Below are 25,191 nucleotides of genomic sequence, written 5' to 3' on the forward strand. Positions count from 1 at the left end.
CGGCCCCGGAGTTCAGAAGTGCTCGACAGTCGTGAATGTGATTAGACCATCTCAATCTTACCGGGAGGAGCGTAGATGTGGATGAGGTCTTCTCGGCGGAGATCCCACCCGATAGTAGCCTCATACTTACTACCGGGCTTGACCTTTTACCGGACAGTTGTAAGCGTAGTGGCCAGCTCCCCCGCAGTAGAGGCAAAGGCCCTGGGATCTCCGCCTCTCCCTCTCCTCCCGGGAAAGCCGAGCTCACCCTACCTGCATGGGTTTGTGATCTTGAACGGGGCTGACCGCATCCCCACCGCTGGATCGTGAACTCTATTCCTCCAGAAACACGGCTGGGTAGGACTCGTCGCTCGACCCTGGTCAGTCGAGCATCCACTCTCAACACCAGTTCAATCAGTCCGTTAAGTGATGTGGGAAGATCCAAAGCATAAATCTCCTTGTGGATGCGGTCAGCCAACCCATGCAGGAACATGTCCCACTGCGCCTCCTCGTTCCATTGACACTCTGCCGCTAAAGTCCGAAACTCAATGGAAAAGTCAGAACCGACCCCTCTCCCTGACGTAGCTCCGCCAGCATTCTGGCCGCTTCTCTCCAGGTAACCGCGCGGTCGAACACGCGTTTCATCTCAGCGGCGAGTGTCTGGAACGAGGCGCAGCACGGATCTTGATTCTCCCACACCGCCGTTCCCCATAGCGCCGCCTTCCCAGTCAGTAGAGTCAGAACAAAAGCGACCTTGGCACGTTCTGTGTTGAAAGTTCTGGGTTGAAGAGAAAAATGCATAGAACATCGTGTGAGAAAAGATCTGCAGTAACTGGGTTCACCTGCATATGATTCAGGAACTGGTAGTCGGGGCTCCAGCTGGGCGACGCTTTCTGGTGGTGTGGGGAGAACGGCCGGTGTGGGTGGCGCAGTGGGAGCACGTAGAAGTTGGAGTTGTTGGGTGAGCTCGGACACCTGCGCCACCAATGCTTGGACAGCACGACCCGTGTCGTTCAGGTTCTTCTCCTGTGAATCCATTCTATGAAGACTGCTGTTGATAAAGTCTTCCAGCACTGAAGATGGATTACTCGCTGCTTCCATGCTTTGGTCAGATCGTTCTGTCATGATAGAATACAGGAAAGAATAGCGAGTTAATTTGTAAAAATGGACAGTCACTGAACGTAGAGTTCACTGGTGGCACAGGGACTGAGATGGTCAGCGTGAAGACAAGGTGCGTTGATGAGATGAAGTGTGCTGGTGAAGATGACAGAAGAATCAAGACAAAGAACATAATCCACATAGACACCGAACAGGAACAGGAATCACGAGACTGGCACGCCAAACAGGAACAGGATGGTAGACACAGCACAGAGACATCAAACAACAATCTGACAAATGAGATGAGATATGAGTGAGTATATATAGGGTGAGCAAATGAGCTGCAGCTGGTGCTGTGATAGGTGTCAGCTGGAAGCGCTGATCATCCAAGTGGCTCAGGCACGCCCACAAACACACACAACAACAAAGACACGAGACAAGCAGGAAACAATGCATTCAAATACCGTGACAGCAGTGTTATGAAGAAACGAGAATATTTTTTGTGCACAAAAACAAAACAAAAATAACTTTATTTAACAAATTTGTCTCTCCCATGTCATTCTTATAGGCTGTTTATGTTAAGCGCTTCCAGGTTCTACGTCAGAACGCCAACTCAGTATTGGCTGATGCTGTACATGTGAGCAGCACGACGCATGCGTGTGATGTTGATGCAGGATAAGTCATTTTGTTTTTTTGGCGCACCAAAAATATTCTCATCTCTTTATAATATTCATATTGAACCACTGTACTCACATGAACTGATTTAAATATGTTTTTAGTACATTAATGGATCTTGAGAGAGGAAATGTCATTGCTGGCTATGCAGGCCTCACTGAGCCATCGGATTTCAACAAAAATATCTTAATTTGTGTTTTGAAGATTAACAAAGGGCTTACATGAGGGTGAGTAATAAATGACATTATTTTCATTTTTGGGTGAACTAACCCTTTAATTTGGGTCCATATCAATTCTCAGTTAATCGTGCACCTGACAACTGCCCCCCTTCGATATCCCTTGTCAGAGCACAGCATCCTCTTCTCCATGACCCACTTCAATTGACAGCCAGGTAACGATCATGTTTGCCCTAAACTTTGGCACTGTTTGTCACTGCTGTGAAATTAAACCACTTAAAACATCTCAATCATCTCATTTTTTGACGAACTAACCCTTTAAATAAAAATTAAAATATAAAATAAAAAAAATAAAAAAATGGTTTCCAAAAAGACCACTTATATAGTCAGATGCCAAAAGGGCATGTGCTTGAGCACTACTTGAGGTCTATCTGCACTTTCAGAAAAATTTTGCAAAAAAAATTATAATAATAATAATAATTTTTGGTGAACAACAGCTTGACACTGAGGCATTCCCCTCAAAGAGACATCTTTGTACCTATTTTACCTCTAAAATGTTAGTACTATTATTCTAAGGTACTAATATGCACCTTTTAGGGGTAGATAAGGAACAAGGGTACTGTGGCATTGCCCCAATGACAAGCTCCTCTAAAGTTATAATTTGTGCACATTTTTTTCTGACAGTCTGTGCACGCGCCTGCTGCTTCTGATTCCTGAGCATTGATTGGACGAACGCAGCCTGCGCGACTGTACAATCATATTTTTTTCCTGAATATACATTTCGGACTATAATAAAACAGGTGAGAATAATCTTCACTAACCCTAACGCGTTTTTCGTCAGCATTTGACATTTCACAACCACCGCAAAGGGATGTTCAACCGCAATGCAACGTACATACAGAGGTTTTAATTTTAAATAAATTTAAAAGGCTGAACTATTTAACTAAAAACTTTAAACATGATTTAGAAAAAAAAATCACAAAGTAAAAAAAAAGTGTCAAATTATAAATTATGGAAAACCGCCGCTGGCAACACCCAGAACCGGCTCTGTCAATCAACAGCCAAGTATTTCCTCCGGCGTATCCGATTGGCTGGCAAGAGTTGCTCTGGTGCGCGGTGATTGGTGGAGCGCACTGACCGCGGTGTTCGAATATGTTGTTGTCTCAGTAACCGTTGGTGAGCTATGCGCTGTGCAGGTGAACAGATGAGTTTAGTTTAGTTTAGTTTAGTTACAGTACTAACTGTGTGTTCAGGTTAGATGTTCTGATTTTCGGGAGCTGTAGGAGTAATTTATACAACTGTAAAATCATATTTGGATCGTATTTTCCTCCAGAGGACATCTTAAATCAAGGTAAGAATGTAAAAGTCTTCAAATATGCGGTGCTAGCTGCAAAGAGCAAACACAGCTTCCGGTTAGTCAAAAAAATGTTTCTTTCCTGTCGAAATGCTGTTTTCTGCTCATCTATTCTCGTCTTTTGGTGTTAATCGTATCATAGTGTCTCATTGTTTAACAACCAGCACAAAACAGCGTCTTTGAACGCGAAGTGTAGCTAGCTGGCTAGCCGATTGACTTTGTTTATAAGTAGTTTCCGTTCATAAACTTACTGAGAGTAAATATCGAATTACCCGTTTATTGTGAGTATATAATTCTCCATGTTTTCATTTCTAGGTTTGTCATAATGGCTCTGGCGTCTCCATGCGGGGTTCTGTCTGATGAGGATGAGTGTGGTGCTGTCTTTGAGTCCACAGCTGCTGATATCGGAGCTCTCTTGAGATCTCGGCGGTTTGTGTCTCCTCTGCCAGAGATCTCCGTCATTACCCCTGCTGCAGATTCCCAAACACCCACTAAAGAGGTATGATAGTCAGTAGACTTATGCTCTGACAAGTAGTCTTCATGTTTGGAGACTCAGTCAGGTCTGGCATCGGTGATCATGTTTCTGTCGACTGTAACTTCAGAGCTGAAAAACTAACTATGGATTGTCAGATGCTGACTTTTTAGTGATAGTCCTTTTTATTATACCAGAATCGTGGATTGTGTACATGCTTTGAAATCAGATGCCCACAACATAACGATTCATCACATCATGTGGCAAGCTATTTGAATAATTAAAGGGTTAGTTCACCCAAAAATGAAAATGTCATTTATTACTCACCTTCATGGCGTTCCACACTCATAAGACCTTTGTTAATCTTCGGAACACAAATTGAGATATTTTTGTTGAAATCGGATGGCTCAGTGAGGCCTGCATAGCCAGCAATGACATTTCCTCTCTCAAGATCCATTAGTCCACTTTTAAATAAAATTTTCTTCATAATTTACTCACCCCTATGTCATCCAAGATATTCATGTCTTTCTTTCTTTAGTCGAAAAGAAATTAAGGCTTTTGATGTAAACATTCTAGAATTATTGTCCTTATAGTGGACTTCAATGGCCTCCATACGGTTGAACGTCAAAATTAGTTTCAGTGCAGCTTCAACGGGCTTTTAACGATACCAGACGAGGAATAAGGGTCTTATCTAGCGAAACGATCGGTCATTTTAAAAAAAAATACAACTGTATAAACACATTATCGCCTTGCATGTGCTTCCGCTTTCCGCATTCTTGAAAAAGCTTATGCCGTATGTCCTACGCCTTCCCTATTCTACTTGGGGCAAAAAAACGAAACTGGCGCCGCATTCGTTCCTTATTCCTCGTCTGGTATCGTTTAAAGCCCTTTGAAGCTGCACTGAAACTGTAATTTTGACCTTTAACCGTCTGGAGGCCATTGAAGTCCACTATAAGGAGAATAATCCTGGAATGTTTTCATCAAGAACCTTAATTTCTTTTTTTTTTTGACTAAAGAAAGACGGACATGAACATCTTGGACGACATGGGGGTGAGTAAATTATCAGAGAATTTTTATTTAAAAGTGGACTAATCCTTTTAATGAACTAAAAACGCATCTAAATCAGTACATGTGAGTACAGTGGCTCAATATTAGTATTATAAAGCGATGAGAATATTTTTGGTGTGCCAAAAAAAAAACAATAACGACTTATAGTGATGGCTGATTTCAAAACACTGCTTCAGGAAGCTTCGGAGCGGTATGAATCTTTCATGTCGGGTCGCATGTCAAACGCCAAACTGCTGAAATCACGTGACTTTGGTGCTCTGAACTGCTGAGTCGACACAAAAGATTCATAATGCTCCGAAACTTCCTGAAGCACTGTTTTGAAATCGGCCATCACTATATAAGTCATTTTTGTTTTTTTGGTGCACCAAAAATATTCTTGCCACTTTATAATATTAATATTGAACCACTGTACTCACATGAACTGATTTAAAAATGTTTTTAGTACATTAATGGATCTTGAGAGAGGAAATGTCATTGCTGGCTATGCAGGCCTCACTGAGCCATCAGATTTCAACAAAAATATCTTAATTTGTGTTCTGAAGATGAACGAAGGTGTTACGGGTGGAATGCCATGAGGGTGAGTAATTAATGACAGAATTTTCATTTTTGGGTAAACTTACCCTTTAATGTTTTATATGTGGTGTTTTTAATGTTTTAAGACAAACCATGTGCAAATTCATAAGTCAACACCATTGCTGAGTATTTTCTCTTTAAAACTAAGTAATAAATGACAGAATTTAAATTTTTGGGTGAACTAACCCTTTAATTCTTAACTTACTAACATCTATTGTTATGTTACTAGTACTTTTTTATTTTTATTTGTGTGACATATATTTGTACTGTACAAGCACTTATTTGAGTAGTGACAAGTAACTTCCTTTGTTACTGGTTACAATTTTATTGAATTCTACCAAGTAAATAAGTTCATTTCAAGCCCTGTAAACAGCTTTAGGCTGTCGACACTAGATGCAAAGTTTTCTGCATCACAGAAACTATTAATTCGGTGTTCTTAAATGTTAAATCTGCTTGCCATACTTGCCCCAGGCTTACGTTTACTGTTTGTTCAGTCAACTCTTATGTCTCAGATGGTCATATTGCCAGAAGCGGCTCCTTCACAATCATTCTTTTCATTAAAGACAGCTGTAAGTAATATGTTTTTCCTCCGGTCAACACAAACTGCTTACTTAATGGTTAGTTCCTCACCTCAGGCTTTGTTCAGATTCAGGCTACATCTACATTAATCCAGATACATTTGAAAACGGTGTTTTAAAATACTCCTCGTCCGTACTAACATTTTGAATCTTGCTCATCCATGCTGACACATCTGAAAATACTTAAATCTCCTTACTCTCACTTCTGGCACAATCTTTTTATTTGCAAAATATCCCACTACTCACTTTTGCCTCAGGACAGCATTTGCAAGTAAATTTTCTGTCATCTTTGCAGGAATGTAATATGGATATTCTACAAAGGAACATTTCTTTAACAACACTATGAAAGTAAATAGCAGCCACAACAATGCCGGTATAACCATAGATATTATTTGTATGAATGCATCACTTGACTAAACCTGTCATAGTTTTCAAATACCTCAGTATTCACAGTCCACGCTACAACGCGAAAACAACGTTTTCAAATGTATCCATTTGGAAGAGTGTTTTCAAAAAGCTTCGTCTTCATTGATCAACACGTCTCCGTGTGGACGGAAGGCCAAGATGGAGAGAAAAAGATTTTTATTTTTTTTTCCCAATGTAAACCTATTGGTGTGGACAAGTTCTCAGTTCTTTCATTTGTGTGACTGGCAGCCTGTGCAGGTCAAGAGTGATGTCAGCAGAAGAGGCAGCGCTGATGATGGATCAGAGAAGCTGAAGGTTTTCCTACGGATCCGTCCTCTTACCGAGGCAGAGAAGGAGCGGGGAGAGGAGCAGGTAAAGGAATTTGACAGACTTGTGAAACACTTTTTAAAGCAAGGAAAGACTTGGTTGACAAACATTGACGTCTTTATTGCTCTGTTTGTGCTGTTCAGGGTTGTGTAAATGTGCAGTCTGAGGGCAGTCTGCTTCTCAGAGCGCCAAAAGACTCCCGCAACATGAAGAGTGCTGAGAGAGGGGTCTCTCAAAGCCTGCACAAGTTTACCTTTACCAAGGTAATGCATCCACTATTAAGGAAATCATCAAATATAGCATTAATATAGCATAGAAATGTTTCACTGGCCAATACAATAATGTTCTTAGACTTCTTACTGAAAAGCTTCACCCTAGATGCAGCATCATTTGAATTTTTTTTTTTTTTTTTTTTTTTTCCCTTTTGTGCAGATTTTTGGACCACAAACCCCTCAGCAGGAGGTTTACGATCACACCATAAGGGAGATGGTACGAGATGTTCTGCATGGAGAAAACCGCCTCCTCTATACTTATGGTGTGACCAACTCGGGCAAAACCTACACCATACAGGGTAAGACGGCCACAACACAACAGACTGGATTTTAGCGTGTTTGTTTGGTGCATGTATTTATGTTATAAGAGTACTAGTGTTGCTTTGATTCAACAGGTGCTGGTGGAGAGGCGGGACTGCTGCCGCGGGCATTAGTGTCTGTATTCCTGAAGCTGTCTGGGCGGCTGTACTCCGCCATGGACCTCAAGCCCGTACTGAGCCAAGAGGTCCGTAAGCTGGATGCTGGTGAGGTCCGTGCTGAGGAAATGCGCCGTGATGCTTTGCTGAAAGAGGTAACAAAGAATTAGAATGGTTGAATAAGTAATTTGCTAAGTGATAATTAGAGATGCTTATTTAGACAATGCTCATGTGCAACCTTCTATGTGCAGATTGGCAATAGTATAGCAATAAGTGTGGAATAAAGTGGACCGTTGCTCCTTTTCTGTTTTCTGAAATATAAAATTTCTAAAAAAAAAAAAAAAATGCATCACGCAAGCAAAGTGTTTTCATGGCAAAAGTTTAGTGATTGTCAAACACAAAACTGTTTGTCTTAACCATAAGCGAGTCTGTTTTGAACTTCATTAAATCAATGTGTGTGTGCCACTCAAACCAGCAACAGAAAGGAAGCAATCATCTAAATTAGACTGTACTTTGATGTTTGGTCATCGTGCAACATCCAACCACATTTACAGTATCAAACTAATGTGTCAAATGTAAACATATGTACGTTTATAAAACGTTTTAGGCTTCTTCTCCTCATGTAAGCATATTTTATCACTTTGAGGAAACCAATGGAGGAAAAAAAGAGAATTATTTACAGATGACTGTACTGTTTACCAAAAATAATGCTGTATGAACCATTTGTTAATTATGTTCTAAAAAAAAATCGTTTGGAAATTTGAGTCTGGAAAAGTATTGAATTTTGAAATAGAAAATGTGTAAGGAACCTTGAAGATTTGTTCATCTGTGATTATCATTTGAAAGCATAACTAAACTCAAGAAACATCAGTCAATTAAGCATTTTTATGAACTTTAGCAATTAGAAATAAAATGTGGCAACCATGTATGAAAATGTGTGATTGTTATATTAAACAGAATTATAAGCTGGTGGTGATTCTTGAGATATTATTCAATGTTTCTATTTTTAAAAAAAAGACAGTAATAGTAATCCTTTTTGTCCCTCAATATTTTCAGATTTTTCTTGGACAGTTTCTAATTGTCTTCCTTTTGTTCAGGAGGAAAGCACAGGTGGACATCATTCTAGGCTGCGTGCAGGTTTGTCCTGGGACAGTGGCATCAGTGGACTCTCAGCAACCAGTCACATAGCAACACAGCTGGAGGGTAAGGAGTTATCTGACCCTGAGCTACTTCATACTTAAAAAAAATTGCAGAAATAATGACACTTGTCCCATTCGCCAGGCAGTCTTGTCCCAAACGCTAATTGAGTCAATATTGATAAGTCAGGCCACTCAAACAAAGAGATTGGAATTCATATTGGGGGGTGATGACAAATTCCAGCTTTAATTTGTCAGTAACCTTTGAGATCTCGGTAATGTTTGAGCTACATGTTGTAGTTCTCCCTATCATATCAGGTGCAGTCACAAAAGTGAAATTTTGCTGGCAAAAAAGGTCAATTTTCCATTGTATGAAGCACTGTTTGCACAGAAGTCACTTGTAGACCAAGCAGCTTTCTGTTGGTCAGCATGGCGAATTTGTGACCAATTTGAAACCCGATGCAAAATCGGTGGGGAAATCTCACTCTCACTTGCAACATTAATCCAAATGTAAAATGTATGAGATTTCTTGTAAGCAGGTGTTTTTTTTTTTTTACTTTTTTTTTTTATTACAGATTCAGATGGCATTTGTTTGGAGACAAATGGCCTGTGTCTCAGTGGTGGGGAAGACCTTGAGGAGGGGGTACAGTTCTCAGTGTGGGTCTCGTTTTATGAGATCTACAACGAATTTCTTTATGATCTCCTGGACGCTCCACCTTCACTTCAGTCCCGCAAGAGAGCCACACTACGCCTCAGCGATGACAAACACGGAAACCCATACGTAAAGGGTAAGAATCACAAAGAGCATAGAAATGACCAATTCCAATTTCTGATTTAAATATATAACCATTTATTTATTTATTTTTTATTATTATTATTTTTTTTTTACTTAGCCATTTTAATTATATTGAATCATTTATGTCCTTCCATTAGATCTGACCTGGATTCAAGTACAAAGTGCAGAAGAGGCTTGGAAAGTGCTTAAAGTTGGACAACGCAACCAAAGTTTTGCCAGTACTCACCTAAACCACAACTCCAGCCGCAGGTACCTGCTTAATGTCATCCATTCCCATTATCCTGTGAAAAATTTACTCCACTTTCTGAATGCATGTTGTTGATCTTATTGTGAACAATTCATCCATGCGTATGTTTCATTAAAAGATGTTTTGACCTTCTAATGTTTAATTAAATTGTCATAACTTGATCTTCTAGAGAAAATGGCTATGTTTTCACCCAAAGTTGCACACAAAATATCACATAAAACATTTGCAAATTGCAGTCATGGCAAAATGGATAGAGAGTCAGACACGCACCGTTATGAATGCCCTTGTGGCCGTGCGCATTTTCTTTTCTTTTTCGAATTGGCAGCAATTGCTTGAATGTTCTGGCCTTTAAACCTGTTCCTTCAAGCCCACGTTCATCTGCCTCCAATTTTGAGTGCCATGCCCACATCTCAAAATCCAATCAACAACCGATACACAGAACCAAGTCCTGCCCTACATATTTTTTTTTCTTTTTTGATAATGTTACCCTCATGATTATGTTGCAATATGGAAGAAAAGACCAGTTGTTATTTAAGTTTCATTGCGACTAAGGTGTGGTCGCATTTAACGTTGTTCTGAGAATAGTCTCTGGTAAAATCCAGTCATTTTAAAAAAAAATGTACATGATTGGGAATTTCGCGTAAGGGTGAGATGTTTCCCCAACACGGATTTTGCAACAGGTTCAAGTTGGTTTTGTGGATTTGTCACTTCTGACTTCTGTCAGCTGTGCTTTAAACATCTCCATGCCATAGACAATCAACAATGTACCCTTTTCATCTAAGAATTGCGACCAAACCTACTCTTCTGTCCAAGTTCTGCCCAATCGGAATCTTTTTATTTGGAATATATATTTAAAATTTACATGCTTTTATCTTTTCATGTATGCAAGAATACCTGAAATAAAAGTATGGTTTATTCAGTTGAAAATTAATAGAATCATGTGTATTTTTCTCTCCATTTTTAGCCATAGTATCTTTACTATCCGTGTTCTACATGTCAAACCAAAAGCAGAGCTGGGACAAGTGACCAGAATCAGCGAGTGAGTCCTTCAACATTGCTGTGTGCTTCTTCATAAGTTTTTTTTTTTTTTTTTTTTTGGTAATTTCAGCCATTTTAGTGGTGTATTGGACTGAACCCTTTAGAATTACCCTGGCAATTAAAAGACAAAAGGTTTTGATTTTGAATTATCTGCTTCTTCCGGCAGGCTCTCTGTGTGTGATTTGGCGGGGTCTGAGCGCTGTAAAACCCAACAGAATGGCGAGAGAATGAAGGAGGCAAACAACATCAACACCTCTTTGCTGACACTGGGGCGCTGCATCACTGCTCTGAGACACAATCAAACCAATAAGTGAGTGTGACACAATTTGCACAGTGTGATGGGTCATGATGGTCCACTAGTTGTCCAACAATTGTCAAAGCAATTAGGGACGTCATTACACTGTCATTGCCACAGGTCTCGTCCTCCGCTGGTTGTTCCATTCAGAGACAGCAAGCTAACCAGGGTCCTCCAGAGTTTCTTCTGTGGTCACGGGCGCTCTTGCATGGTGGTCAACATCAACTCCTGTGCCTCCACCTATGACGAAACGCTCCAAGCGCTCAAATTCTCTGCCATTGCCACACAGGTAGAAAAGATGCTTCTGTCTCTGAAAAATGTTCATACATTTCCTCTTCTGGACACCATACAACATTGTTTAAATGTCCATTTACAAATATCTTTCAAATTTTTAGCTGGTACATGGGCCGTGCAGCAAGACGCGTGTGGCATACATCCTGTCGTTGCTTCGTGAGGAGCCGGCTCATCCCAACGACACCACTTTACTGGAGGAGGATGAGGAGGAGAGTGATGAGGAAGGAGACATCACCATGTTTGATCCTGAAGTAAATCCAGTTTGATTTGGTTAATTGTAAGAGAGAATAATCGTTGGTGATAATTTCAAGGATAGTTCACACAAAAATGAAATTTCCAAACCTGTATGAATTTTAAACACAAATTAATATATTTATCAATTTTCCAAATTGACATTTTTAATGAAACCTGAAAACTTTCTTCAGTGTCCAGGTAACCAAAATGTAAAACACTCAAAAAGGTTGTAAAGGCATCATAAAACAAATCCATATGACTAAAGCGGTATAATCCAACTCTTGTGAAGAGACAAAAATTTAATTTAGGCTTTCATATGCATCTAAACAATGATTGACACGCATATGGTAAACATGGAAGCTAGTGCATGTGTCAACACACTAGAACAATAACCAATGGTGTTCTAGCGTGTGACATGCCCGAGCTTCCTATGTGATGTGCTCTATGTATGTTAATATGTGAATAAAATCCTAAATTAAATCTGTTCATCATATAAATTGATGATATCTCTTCACAAGACTTGGTTTAAACTACTCGATTCATATGGATTTTGTTTTAAGATGCCTTTTATGACCTTTTTTTTTTTACCTTAATTTCAAAGATTAACCAAAGTTTTGTGTGTTTGAAACAACATGAAGGTGAGTAAATGATGAAAGAATTCAGTTTTGCGTGAACTATCCCTGTAGATAGTAATTGTAGAAAATCGCTATGACTGTTGATGGACTATATAAAATGTCATGAAATTACTTTCTATTTTCTTTTGTGTATATCTCAGAAACTATATTCTCCAGAAAAGCATAAAAATCTTTCAAACCCTACTGATAGTGAAATATTTCATAATTCGGCTGGATTTCTTTATGTTGGGTAGGCGCTCCTGAAGGCCATTGATGTTCTGAAGCGCGAGGTGCTGCGCCAAAGGCAAGAGAAAGAGGAAATCGAGGCCCAGGTTCGAGAGGAGGTCTGCACTGAGATGATGGAGGTCATCAACCGCATGCAGGATGACTTCAGGTACCTGACTGATGATTTAGTGCATCTCTAGTGCATATGTACTGTAACACAATATAAGTTGTTGTTACAATTTAGACGTTTTAAGTTGATCCCTTCTTGTGCAGCGAGACACTGGAGACAGAGAGGGATCTGATGGAGAAGAGATGCGAGAACAAAATTAACAACCTGAAGAGCAGCCTGAAGAAATATTACAGCCAAGAGCTAGAGGTCAGTGATGTGAAGGGAGCAGTTATAGTACAGTCATCTAATTTTTCCCATTAATGTATTAAATTATTATAATTATTATTATTATCGGGCTAGTATTATCAAATTAATTACAATTCCCTAATTTCATAATGTCACAGCATAACCATACTGATTAGAGCTGGGGATTGACACAATTTTCACTATTCGATTTGATTTCTATTCACATGCTTTCGATTCGATATCGATTTATTTTGAATGTATATCAGGTACAGTACAGTACAAAAATCTCTCAACTAATGCTCTAAACTACACATGGGAGTCAGCTGGTACTACATTACTATAATATTTAAGGTTAAAATTAATTTTTTTTTATATACAAACACTTAAACTAGTTTTTTTTTTTATTTTATTTTTTTTATAAAGTTTAGAAGTACATAATCACATTTCTACTAGTTAGTTTTTTTTTTTTAAATATAAATATTTAAATTGTGGCTGTCATAACTGATTTATTCAAAAATGCAATAAATATTGAAGAACATTAAAAATTATAATGAATTTGTAATGGTGCATATATTTATCAGAATGCTGCTCTCTAGAGTTAATTTTGACTAACGAGTTTATGGTCACTGAATATGGTAGATGAGGTTAATGTGGCGTTACGTGACATCGTTCACAAGCTGTTTTATTGACGTCTTTCCGAAAATTGATTCAAATCGAGAAATCAAATGGTTATCTATTCACTAATTGTCAACTGTGCTTTTTATAAAAGATGCGTATCATTCTTTCATTCTTATACAGTTGTCAAAACACAAGACAAGACAAAACAAACAAAATAAATAAATTAAAAAGAGTAAATAAGTAAATTATTTCACCCCATTTTTTTTTTTCAGTAAACCTGTAAACATCGAAACCCAAATTTGATGTTCCTTCACTTCTGGTCTCAAAGAAAACTGAGTCAAATCTTCGGGTCCCAGGAGTTTTAACTTTATTGACAAGCAACAAAGTGAGATGCCAGCTGCACATCTGAATCTGTCTCTGGCCAGTGTGCAGTTCTTATACATTTTTTTTTTTTTTTTTTTTTTATCTGTTAAAGGTGCCCTAGAATCAAAAATTGAATTTACCTTTGCATAGTTGAATAACAAGAGTTCAGTACATGGAAATGACATACAGTGAGTCTCAAACACCATTGTTTGCTCCTCCTTATATAAATCTCATTTGTTTAAAAGACCTCTGAAGAACAGGCGAATCTCAGCATAACACCGACTGTTACGCAACATTCGGGATCATTAATATGCACGCCCCCAATATTTGCATATGCCAGTTCGTTAAAGGCATTAGACAAGGGCAGCCAGTATTGACGTCTGGATCTGCACAGCTGAATCATCAGACTACGTAAGCAAGCAAGAGCAATAGCGAAAAATGGCAGATGGAGCAATAATAACTGACATGATCATTGATATCATGATATTTTTAGTGATTTTTGTGAATTGTCTTTCTAAATGTTTCGTTAGCATGTTGGTAATGTACTGTTAAATTTACCGACGTTTCTTACTGTATTCACGGAGACGAGAGCCGTCGCTATTTTCATTTTTAAACACTTGCAGTCTGTATAATGCATAAACATTCTTTATAAGTCTCTCCAACAGTGTGTAATGTTAGCTTTAGCCACGGAGCACTATCAAACTCATTCAGAATCAAATGTAATCATCCAAATAAATACAATACTTAAGCGGTTAGACGTTGCATGACGAACACTTTGTAAAGATCCATTTTGAGGGTTATATTATCTGTGTGAACTTTGTTTATGCTGTTTAAGGCAAGCACGAGCTATGGGGCTGGGTAGCACAAGATTTAAAGGGGCTGCAGTCTGTATCGGTGCAAAGTTAATGATGCCCCAAAATAGGCAGTTAAAAAAATGAATTCTATGGGGTATTTTGAGCTGAAACTTCAGACACATTCAGGGGACACCTTAGACTTATATTACATCTTTTGAAAAGACGTTCTACGGCACCTTTAAATCACAACAAAGTGGCATTCTCTGGTAAGATTCACCACTACAGATCTTTCCCATGATCTCATTTATAGGTGCTCTTCTCCCTTTCCCTTTCCTGGAGTCTCCCAAGTACTCCCCAACATTTTCACCACAGTCACATCATTAATTAAACTGCAGGTGTTGCTTACGCAAGAAATAATTCATTTGTAAGGGTTGCCGACTGCCAACTAGTCTGCAACTTTTGACTTGCTCCCTAATGGTGGAATTCTGCCAATTGAGGCTAAATGAAATACTGTATCAAAGACAGTCATCACTCCCCGGAGGCAAGAAGCCTTCACATGACACCTTTTAATAATGATCTTATTCATTTCACAGCCACCTATTGTCTGGTGGAAAACTACCAGCAAAATATGCTTGGTGGCCAATCTAACTTCTCAGATACATTTGACCTTGTAATCAGTCACGTAGGCCATGAGGCCTCAAAACACTTCTGGCTTTTATAGTAAGCGAACTAATTCTACAATTGTTTTCTATAGGATAGATAAAATATTTCATCATGTGTAGCACTTTGAAAAAAAAAAATGCAATGCAAGATTTTAAGTAATACTTTTTTAAAAGTCTAATGCAACCAAGACTGATCAAAAACACAAAAACATTAATATTGTGGTATTTAAAAAAATGTTAAAATAGAAAAAAGTTACCTTTTAATATAATTTATTCCTGTGTTGCAAAGCTGAATTTTCATAAATTGTCACATGAACCTTCAGAAATCATTCTAATATACTGATTTACTTCTCAATAAACATTTCTTATTATCAGTATTAAACCGTAAGTTTGAACAATTTAATTCATTGTTGCTGAACAAGTGTTAATAACACTTAAAAAAAAAAAAAAAAGTCTATATGCAGGTGCTGGTCATATAATTAGAATATCGTGAGAATTTTTTTTTTTTTTTTTGTAAATTATTTTTAAAAATGAAATTCATATATTCTAGATTCCCTACATGTAAAGTAAAACATTTCAAACGTTTTATTTTTTTATTTTTTTTATTTTGATGATTAGAGCGGTACAGCTCATGAAAGTCCAAAATCCAGTATCTCAAAATATTAGAATATTTCATAAGATCAATCAAAAAATGGATTTTCAAAACAAAAGTTCAAGTTCTTTAAAGTGTGTTCATTTTTACACTCAATACTTGGTCAGCAGCACATATTACAGCAAATGACTTGCTCCTAGCACAAATTACAGCATCAGTGAAGTGTGGCATGGAAGTGATCAGCCTGTGGCACTGCTGAGGCACTATTGAGCCTTCAGATCATCTGTATATTGTTGGATATTGTTTCTCATCTTTCTCTTGAAAATATCCCATAGTTTCAGGGCTCAGGCATGTTGGCTGGCCAATAAAACACAGTAATATCATGGTCAGCAAACCACTTGGAAGTGGTTTTTGCACTGTGGGCAGGTGCTAAAGTCCTGCTGGAAAAGGAAATCAGCATCTCCATAAAGCTTGTCAGGCAGATGGAAGCATAAAGTGCTCCAAAATCTCCTGGAAGATGGCTGCATTGACTTTGCACTTGATAAAACACAGTGGACCAACACCAGCAGATGTCACGGCCCCCCAAATCATTACTAACTTCAGAAACTTCCCACTAGACTTCAAGCAGCTTGGATTCTGTGCCTCTCCAGTCTTCCTTTAGACTCTGGGACCATGATTTCAACGTGAAATGCAAAATTTACTTTTATCCGAATAGAGGACTTTCGACTACTGTTCACTGTCCAGTTCTTTTTCTCCTTAGCCCAGGTAAGATGCTTCTGACGTTATGTCTGTTTCAGAAGTGGCTTGGTAGTCCTTTTCCTGAAGATGTCTGAGTGTGGTGACTCTTGATGCGCTGACTCCGGCTTCATTTGACTCATTGTGAAGCTCTCCCAAGTGTCTGAATCGGCTTTACTTGACAGTATTCCCAAGCTTGTGGTCATCCCTGTTGCTTGTGCACCTTTGCCTACCCAATTTCTTCCTTCTAGTCAACTTTGCATTTAATATGCTTTGATACATAACTCTGTAAACAGCCACCACTTTCAGTAATGACCATCTGTGACTTACTCTCTTTGTGGAGGGTGTCAATGATTGTCTCCTGGACCATTGCCAAGTCAGCAGTCTTCCCCATTAGTGTGGTTTCAAAGAACAAGAGATACCCGGAATTTATACTGTAGGGATGGTCATTTAATGAAACTCAAATGTAAATATAAATATTTTGAGATACTGGATTTTAACACTTTCATGAGTTGTATGCTCTAATCAACAAATAAAAAAAAATCTCTTTGAAATGTTTTAATTTACATGTAGGGAATCTGAAAGTTTCATTTAAAAAAAATAATAATTTACAATATAAAATTATTAACTTTTTCACGATATTCTATTACTATATTCTATTATATTCTTTATTCTATTAACATATTGTATTACTACTATTAATATGACCAGCACCTGTATAATATATTCACTTTTATATATTTGTTTTTAAATACAACAGTGTGAGTGAACACTATTGTTTCCAAAGCTGATGTTATTACTATACTGATCGAGGATAAATTAAAAGATGTGATTTTAATAGTTTTAATTTTATCATTTCTTGAAGGAGCGAGATGATGAGATCAGAGAGCTTACTGCTGCTCTTAAGGAAAAGGAAGAGGGTAATATTGCCCCAGCTCCTGTTTTCCCACCTCTGAGTGACGTCAACGGTCCCCGGCGCTCACGGCGCTTGGCTTCAACGCATAAACGAGACACGGATCATGAGAGCGTGGAGCTCATGCAGTGTAAAGCCGAGCTGGATCAGTGCAAAGCTGAGCTGGACCTGAAACAAACAGAACTGCGTCTGAAAACTCTTGGTAAGTTTTGCATATGACATTGGATAATTTTCAGGTAACTGTGTAAAGACTCAATTTTACAAGTAAAAAAAATCAGTTTACCTGACACTTTTCTACAACTAAATCTACACTCTTCTTTAGAACTGAAGCGTTTCCAGGAGAACCTCCCACTGACGGGCATCACAGGCAACCTGACAACTACAGCTGAGAGGAAACTGGAGGAGGGTCAGAGGGTCAGTGCTTTCGTTTTTCACTGGATGTGCTAGGGTGTTTAATTCTTTTTTTTTTTTCTCTTTTTTTCTCTCAATGGTTTTGCCATGTAACTGACTGTATGAACTACTGAGGTGCGTTCACATTTATTGTTACTCTGCTAAATTTTGCATACAAAAGTACAAGTCATTTCAATAGGAATTCGCTCAAATTCGCTGTGTGGAAGATGCTTGGTTTCTGCATGAGTGGTGCTTTGTGCATCACTACGCTCTAGACAATGAACCTTTTTTTTTTTTTTTTTTTTTCCTGCAAAATTTTGCTAATGTGACTGCTTCAAGGAATTTGGCAAATTCTGGAATAATCAACAGCAGGGCTGTACAACTAATCAAATCATGAAATGTACTAGTTTGAGATTATTAAACCACAAGGTTTCTGTGGCCCTGTTTACACCTGTTATTAAGATGCGTTTTGGTTGATCGGATCACAAGTTGGCAACGCTTAATACAGGTGTAAACGGAGTCTAAAACATTTTTTTAGCTTGTCCACTTTTAACCACTTGCTGAAGTAGTCAAACTCATTTGACTGGATTGCTTTCATAGTGTAAATGCTCGTGTGGTTGAATGTATTGACCACAACTGACCTAATGTGTAAATATTATGGGAAGTGCTCTAGCCAAACGGGATTTATACTTTGTGCTCATTTTGTTTTTCGCCTTCAAACCAAACTTAGAAATCAGGAATGGTGAGAACATTGTTGGCTAAAGATCTAACACATACTCACCGCATTCGCTGTGATTTTGCAGCTCACAGAGCAGAAACGAAAGCGGCTGCTCTGTATATTTTTCCTCGCTCCTATGTTAATTGCAAAAACTTTTGGTACGCACAAAACAAGGGGTCCGAGACCGCTGAAAAGATGGGTCTTGGTCCACTTCCAAATTAACACTGATGTGGTTCGTATGATATGAACGCAGCATTGACCAAAGACATGTAAACGAACCAAAAACAGGAAGATGAGATCCAAAAAAAGGACAAACTTCACGCATATTGTATTTTTTTTTTTCGTCATAGTCACGAGTTTGCCCATCACAGGCATCAGATGCGCGTCTCCACGCAGCTGATCATTTGTGTGTGTGACAGAGGGATTCTCGCCGTGGTTTTGACTCCTTTAAACGTTTTATGAGCTCTTCACGAGTTCCCAGCTGGCCAAAATACCATCACATGCAGGCTACGCACATACAAGCGCATTTACCTCAAGCGCATTTACCTCAGCACACAGCATTGTTTTGGATGTTATATAAGTTCCGTCTCAAAATAGGCAATACGTCATAAAATCCGACCAATGAGGTTGTGAATGTATCCCTATTCCTTTAGGTTCGTTATTTTTTGGTTCAGTGTTAAAATTAAGATCCAAGAGATCTCGGACCAAATCTGGATCAACCAGCTGAGAGCAAAGTGACACACATCTGATACAATAAAGCAGTTTCCCCTGTATCTCTCTCTCCAAATTAAAGCAGTTTAGAGTTAAAGAAATTTAGAGACAAAATTGCTCATCTTTTGCTGCTATTTATTATATTAATATTATTATATGAAAAAATTATGTATAATTCATGTAATATATTTATATTATATTAATTTGCAAATATTACTTTGCTTTTAAATTAATACATGCATTTAATATATAAAGCTTTTAAACAAATTAAGCTTGCGTGTATTCATTTGAGCTCTTTGTGAACCTATAAAAATGATTAGGCCTATTTCTTTGATTCGTGTGCATTGATATAGTCAGAGATTGTCTTTCAGCTGCCTTCTCAAACTTTTGCTGCAACAGCAGTGTTTATTCCTGCCTTGTAAATGCATTTAATTTCATGATATGTTTTCATAATGATCTCCTAATCTTTAGAAGAGAAGTGTATTACGCCATCTCTCTCGCGAGAAGTGAATCAAACTGATGCTCTACACGTTCAGCTGTTTGCACGTTTCACACTTTCAGGTGCACACGCTTCAGAGTTAATCTCAAACTCACTGGATCAATCCTGATTTAGAGAAAGTTTATACAGAGTGTTGTGAGACTGCTGAACCTGATTTAAATCAGGTTAAATTTATCTGGATTTGTCAACTCTAAACCTATTCTGAAACTCAGAATGTTCAGCTAGCTTCATACAACAGGCCACAGGAAGCGCATTTTAATACCAGGCATAAACAGGATCTCGGAGTCAAAGAGTGGCCAACTGCACGTACTCAAACACGTGCTGCTTGTGGTGTTTTCTGCGATTGTAGTCTCCCTGTCTGGGACAGTCCACGTGAACTTCATCTCCATAGCTGCCCTTCTTTAGCATTTCACCATTTCATTTGATACTATTGTCATATATAGCACAGAAATTCTGATGTCTTCACTTAAACCTGCCAAGATGATGATGAAATATTTTCAGCCTACTACTGTATAGTAAAATGTACTTAATAGAAATGTATTATACACTTAAAGTAATAATGTTTTTAAAACATAGAATTTATAATTTCATGTTCATTGATGGTACATTGAGTGGAAATGTTGCTAGCTAATAACTGTTCCTATTGTAGACAAAGTCCCTCTGATGTCTTCCTCCAGGGGGCGCTTGATGGTACAAAGTCTAATCCTTCACTGTTGACTATTTACATGATTGTGTTCTTTTTTTTTTTTTTTCTGCTATACATGAAAGGGAGAAATGGATTATCCCATATATGGGACTGCGTTATGAGTGTGTTTGTGTTTTGTGTGTAGAACCTGAAGCAGCTGCGGGTGGAGCTTCAGACGTTGGGCATCAAGCTGCAGTCAGGAGAAAGAGCATGCTGCCGCAACACAGATGGAGAGAAACTCCGTCACGCTCTCTCCTCAGCAGACAGCAAACTGGCCAAACAGGTAATGAACACGAATACACGGGAAAGATGTGCCAATTTGTCACATTGTGTTTACATAATTTCACCCAACAGTTTGAACATTTACATTTACTATTATGCTTTTTTTTTAACCTTTCCTTTAATGTGTAATGTAGCTGTTTGTGTATGTAGACAATCTGCAGTGTTGCAGAGCTCAAAGGGGGTTTGCTGTTAATGAGGGTATTCAATAGGGCTGGGTATTGAGACAAATTTCAGTTTCAATTCAAAAGCTTGCAATTTGATTTCGATTCAACTTGATTTGATATCGATTAATTTCGATATGTATCAGGTACAGTACATGGCAAATTTCCTCAAGGAAAAAAATCTCAACTAATGCTGTAAACCATACAGGGAGTGAGTTGGTACTACATTACTATAATACTGAAGGTTAAAATTTATATGTATACAAACACTTTAATATTATAAAAAGTTCCTTGTGTAATTTAAGTTATTATACTAACTTTACAATTGCATAATGTTTCTACTTCAATTTGTTTTTTGAAATATAAACATTAAAATGGTGGCTGTCATAACTGTCTGATTTATTCAAACATTAAATATTGAAGGAAAAAAAAGTACCATGTAGTGCATATATTTAGCAAAATGCTCCTCTAGAGTTAACTTTTCTAGCTGACTGATTAACATAAATAGCTTTTGTGAGGTAAATTTAACATTTAAGTGGCATTGTTTACAAATAGTGTTTTGACTGCTAAGAGATGTAAATAAAACAAAGCGTCCACCAAAGCGTTTTTTCCCCCGCGGCTGGCGTATTTGTTCAATTGGAGCACCATGTTTTTAAAAAGGCAGGAGCATAAGGAGGTGCTGAGCGTCTATTTCATGCTGAGCACTCAATGTTTTTTACCGGTCGTCTCGAGTTGAAGAATGTTCAACTTTTGGTAAAAAAAAACAAACAGTGCTCATCACTGTTACTTTGTACACAGTCGTCCAATCACAGAGGGGGAGGGGTGGGACAAATACCACACAAACCAACCGCCACATTCTGCTTGTAGAACGTCAACAGATGGCAACAAGAAGCATAATAACGGAACAAAACAATTAAAATAAAGAGCCAGAGCAAATACTTTAACATTGCATCAACATTTTTATATAAAAACAAACTATCTGTGAAATGAGATGCTAGTAAGACTCCTGCTATCATCTGGCTAAAAAAAAACCTTTGGTGAACACACAGCCTAATTGAACGATAACATGACATGATATGGATTTCAGTAAGATATACTGTACCTTCAGATGTTCATTCATTCATTCATTCATTCGCACTCCACGCTGCTGCTTAGATTGCTGAAGCGCTTCAGTTCAAGCGTTCACACCACATTAGAGTGCCAAATTGTTTGAATTTCATAATGGACAGAAATTAAAATGAGACTTTTTCATATCAAACAGCACAAAGCTTATTGTGATTTATTGTATGGGAGGAGTGCTACAATGTTCTGTTCATTCATCATCTGAAAACAGCTTAGACTAGAAGATCAAATCTTGGGATTTAAGAATCCATATCGGTTCATAAAAATGAGAAAAGATTAAAATAGAGGAATCAAATTATTATTTATTTAAACCCAGCCCTATTATTCAACACAAGTTGACATGTCTGCCTGGAGAGTTGGTCTGTACCACATCAACACCTTTCCCTCTTTGTTTCTCCCTATATTCTCTCTTTAACCCCTTTCACTCTAATTTAGACTTTGACCATATTTACTAAGAACAAAATCCAAACAATGACATGTGAATGATGCACAAGATTCACACACATCCCTTTCTCTAAACTACTTCCTCTTAATTAATTTACTAACATGTTCCTGACTTTAACCATATACAGGTGCTGGTCATCTAATTAGAATATCATCAAAAATTTGATTTCTTTCACTAATCCCATTCAAAAAGTGAAACTTGTATGTTATATTCATTCATTACACACAGACTGATATATTTCAGATATTTATTTCTTTTAATTTTGATGATTATAACTGATAACTAAGGAAAATCCCAAATTCAGTATCTCAGAAAATTAGAATATTACTTAAGACCAAGACAAAGAAAGGATTTTTAGAAATCTTGGCCAACTAAAAAAATGTAAACCTGAAAAGTATGAGCATGTACAGTACTTAGTTGGAGCTCCTTTTGCCTGAATTAATTACTGCAGCAATGCGGTGTGGCATGGAGTCGATCAGTCTGTGGCACTGCTCAGGTGTTATGAGAGCCCAGGTTGCTCTGATAGTGGCCTTCAGCTCTTCTGCACTGTTGGGTCTGGCATATCGCATCTTCCTCTTCAGCAAACTCGCCTGACTTTAACTCCATAGAAAATCTATGGGGTATTGTGGCCAATTAAGAACAGGGATACCATGGTCCTTAAACCAGGTACTGGTAGCTTTTGCACTGTGTGCAGGTGCCAAGTCCTGTTGGAAAATGAAATCTGCCTCTCCATAAAGTTGGTCAGCAGCAGGAAGCATGAAGTGCTCTAAAACTTCCTGGTATATGACTGCGTTGACCTTGGACCTCAAACACAGTGGACCAACACCAGCAGATGACATGGCACCCCAAACCATCACTGACTGTGGAAACACTGGACCTCAAGCAACGTGGATTGTGTGCCTCTCCTCTCTTCCTCCAGACTCTGGGACCCTGATTTCCAAAGGAAATGCACAATTTACTTTCATCAGAGAACATAACTTTGAACCACTCAGCAGCAGTCCAGTCCTTTTTGTCTTTAGACGCTTCTGACGCTGTCTGTTGTTCAAGAGTGGCTTGACACAAGGAATTTGACAGCTGAAACCCACGTCTTGCATACGACTGTGCGTAGTGGTTCTTGAAGCACTGACTCCAGCTGCAGTCCACTCTTTGTGAATCTCCCCCACATTTTTGAATGGGTTTTGTTTCACAATCCTCTCCAGGGTGTGGTTATCCCTATTGCTTGTACACTTTTTTCTACCACATCTTTTCCTTCACTTCGCCTCTCTATTAATGTGCTTGGACACAGAGCTCTGTGAACAGCCAGCCTCTTTTGCAATGACCTTTTGTGTCTTGCCCTCCTTGTGCAAGGTGTCAATGGTCGTCTTTTGGACAACTGTCAAGTCAGCAGTCTTCCCCATGATTGTGTAGCCTACAGAACTAGACTGAGAGACCATTTAAAGGCCTTTGCAGGTGTTTTGAGTTAATTAGCTGATTAGAGTGTGGCACCAGGTGTCTTCAATATTGAATCTTTTCACAATATTCTAATTTTCTGAGATACTGAATTTGGGATTTTCCTTCGTTGTCAGTTATAATCATCAAAATTAAAAAAAATAAACATTTGAAATGTATCAGTCTGTGTGTAATGAATGAATATAATATACAAGTTTCACTTTTTGAATGGAATTAGTGAAATCAACTTTTTGATGATATTCTAATTATATGACCAGCACCTGTATTTATCTAATAGGTGTGATTTGAAAATAATTAATGACAGTTAATTCCAGTTTCCACCTCATCTTTTGCCCTCTGGCGCCTCTAACCCTGTTCGCTGCCCTCTCCTCCCTGTTTTCTTCATCTGTAGGACCAAATGCTGGTGGAGCTGCACACCAGCCTGCAGCTGGTCAAAGCAGAACTACGCAAGAAAGACGAGATGCTTGCACAATATCACAGAACACAGCCACCTCAGCCTCCCACGGCACCCGGCTCCTGCAAAAAGAGGGGCTGCGGGGTAGCGGTAGCTTATGTGGAAAACCAGCCTCCCGAAAAACGAGCCTTCTTCCGCTCGTTGTTCCCCTCCCGCACACCCTCAAAGACCCCATCGCGACAGACCCGGCAGCGAGCAGAAGTCACAACCCCATACGCCCGTGTGTTGCGCACACGGCAGCCTTCTCCTCCATCCACTCCCATCCAGCTCAGAGTCAAATATTAAGAGCTGTTCACTGGGAGATATAAATGCTTCTTGGTTTTCAGTCTTTAGATTTCTGTTTTTAGACAAGTCATCTTTTAATATAATCACGGGGCCTTGTTGATACACAAATGGGCCTTATTTTGATAAGAGTGATTCTTTTTTTCTGAAAACATTTTATGGGTATTTGGGCATTTATATTTGTGCTCAAGGTTTTTCATTGTAAAAGCATGGTCATGTACTACTGTCATTTACTGTTTTTATTTTTTTTTTTAAATATGTATTATGCAAACCAAATCAAACTGTAAATACAAGACAAAGATAAAATTAGTGATTCCAAATAGTAAACCTGCATTCCATGTGTTTCCCTAATGTATAAGATACATAAATCTGAGCATAACCTTGGTCCATTCCATGCTTTGTTAGTTCATTTTAAAATGTCATGCTTGCTGCTTTCTTTTGAAGTTTGGGAGTGATTCTTTAGGCATTCAGTGTTATTGTCACCAAATAAGCATTCTAGTTTTCTTCCGTTTGTCATGTTTGTAAGTGGCCAAATGCACAGATTTAAGCACTACATTCTTGCATTAGCTACTCATTTGCACATTTTGCTCGAGTTGGGTTGGAGATGTTTGTTTTATGGTTTGTCACTTTTGAATGTTTAAGTGTTTTCCCTCCACTGTATAATCAAGTTTTGTAATAAAACATTCAAC

General features: G+C 38.4%; 1 protein-coding gene across 2 annotated transcripts; it reads left to right on the forward strand.

Annotated features, from left to right (window-relative positions):
- Window positions 1-3,116: 3,116 nt before the first annotated feature.
- Window positions 3,117-25,153, forward strand: kif20a (kinesin family member 20A). Of its 2 annotated transcripts, none has more exons than XM_067375823.1 (19): window positions 3,117-3,279; window positions 3,598-3,781; window positions 6,628-6,750; window positions 6,849-6,968; window positions 7,138-7,276; window positions 7,373-7,548; window positions 8,491-8,596; window positions 9,105-9,317; window positions 9,463-9,574; window positions 10,537-10,611; window positions 10,777-10,920; window positions 11,026-11,194; window positions 11,301-11,450; window positions 12,302-12,441; window positions 12,546-12,648; window positions 17,257-17,506; window positions 17,627-17,718; window positions 20,453-20,590; window positions 24,158-25,153. In XM_067375823.1, the coding sequence occupies exons 2-19, from the start codon at window positions 3,608-3,610 to the stop codon at window positions 24,503-24,505; spliced, it is 2,772 nt and encodes a 923-aa protein (XP_067231924.1). In that variant the 5' UTR covers window positions 3,117-3,279; window positions 3,598-3,607; the 3' UTR covers window positions 24,506-25,153. The 2 variants fall into 2 exon arrangements, with proteins under 2 accessions (XP_067231924.1, XP_067231926.1); XM_067375825.1 differs by lacking the exon at window positions 24,158-25,153 and adding an exon at window positions 22,308-22,487.
- Window positions 25,154-25,191: the final 38 nt, after the last annotated feature.

Source organism: Chanodichthys erythropterus, chromosome 22 (assembly GCF_024489055.1).
Source record: "Chanodichthys erythropterus isolate Z2021 chromosome 22, ASM2448905v1, whole genome shotgun sequence".
In the NCBI taxonomy this organism is placed as follows: Eukaryota; Metazoa; Chordata; class Actinopteri; order Cypriniformes; family Xenocyprididae; genus Chanodichthys; species Chanodichthys erythropterus.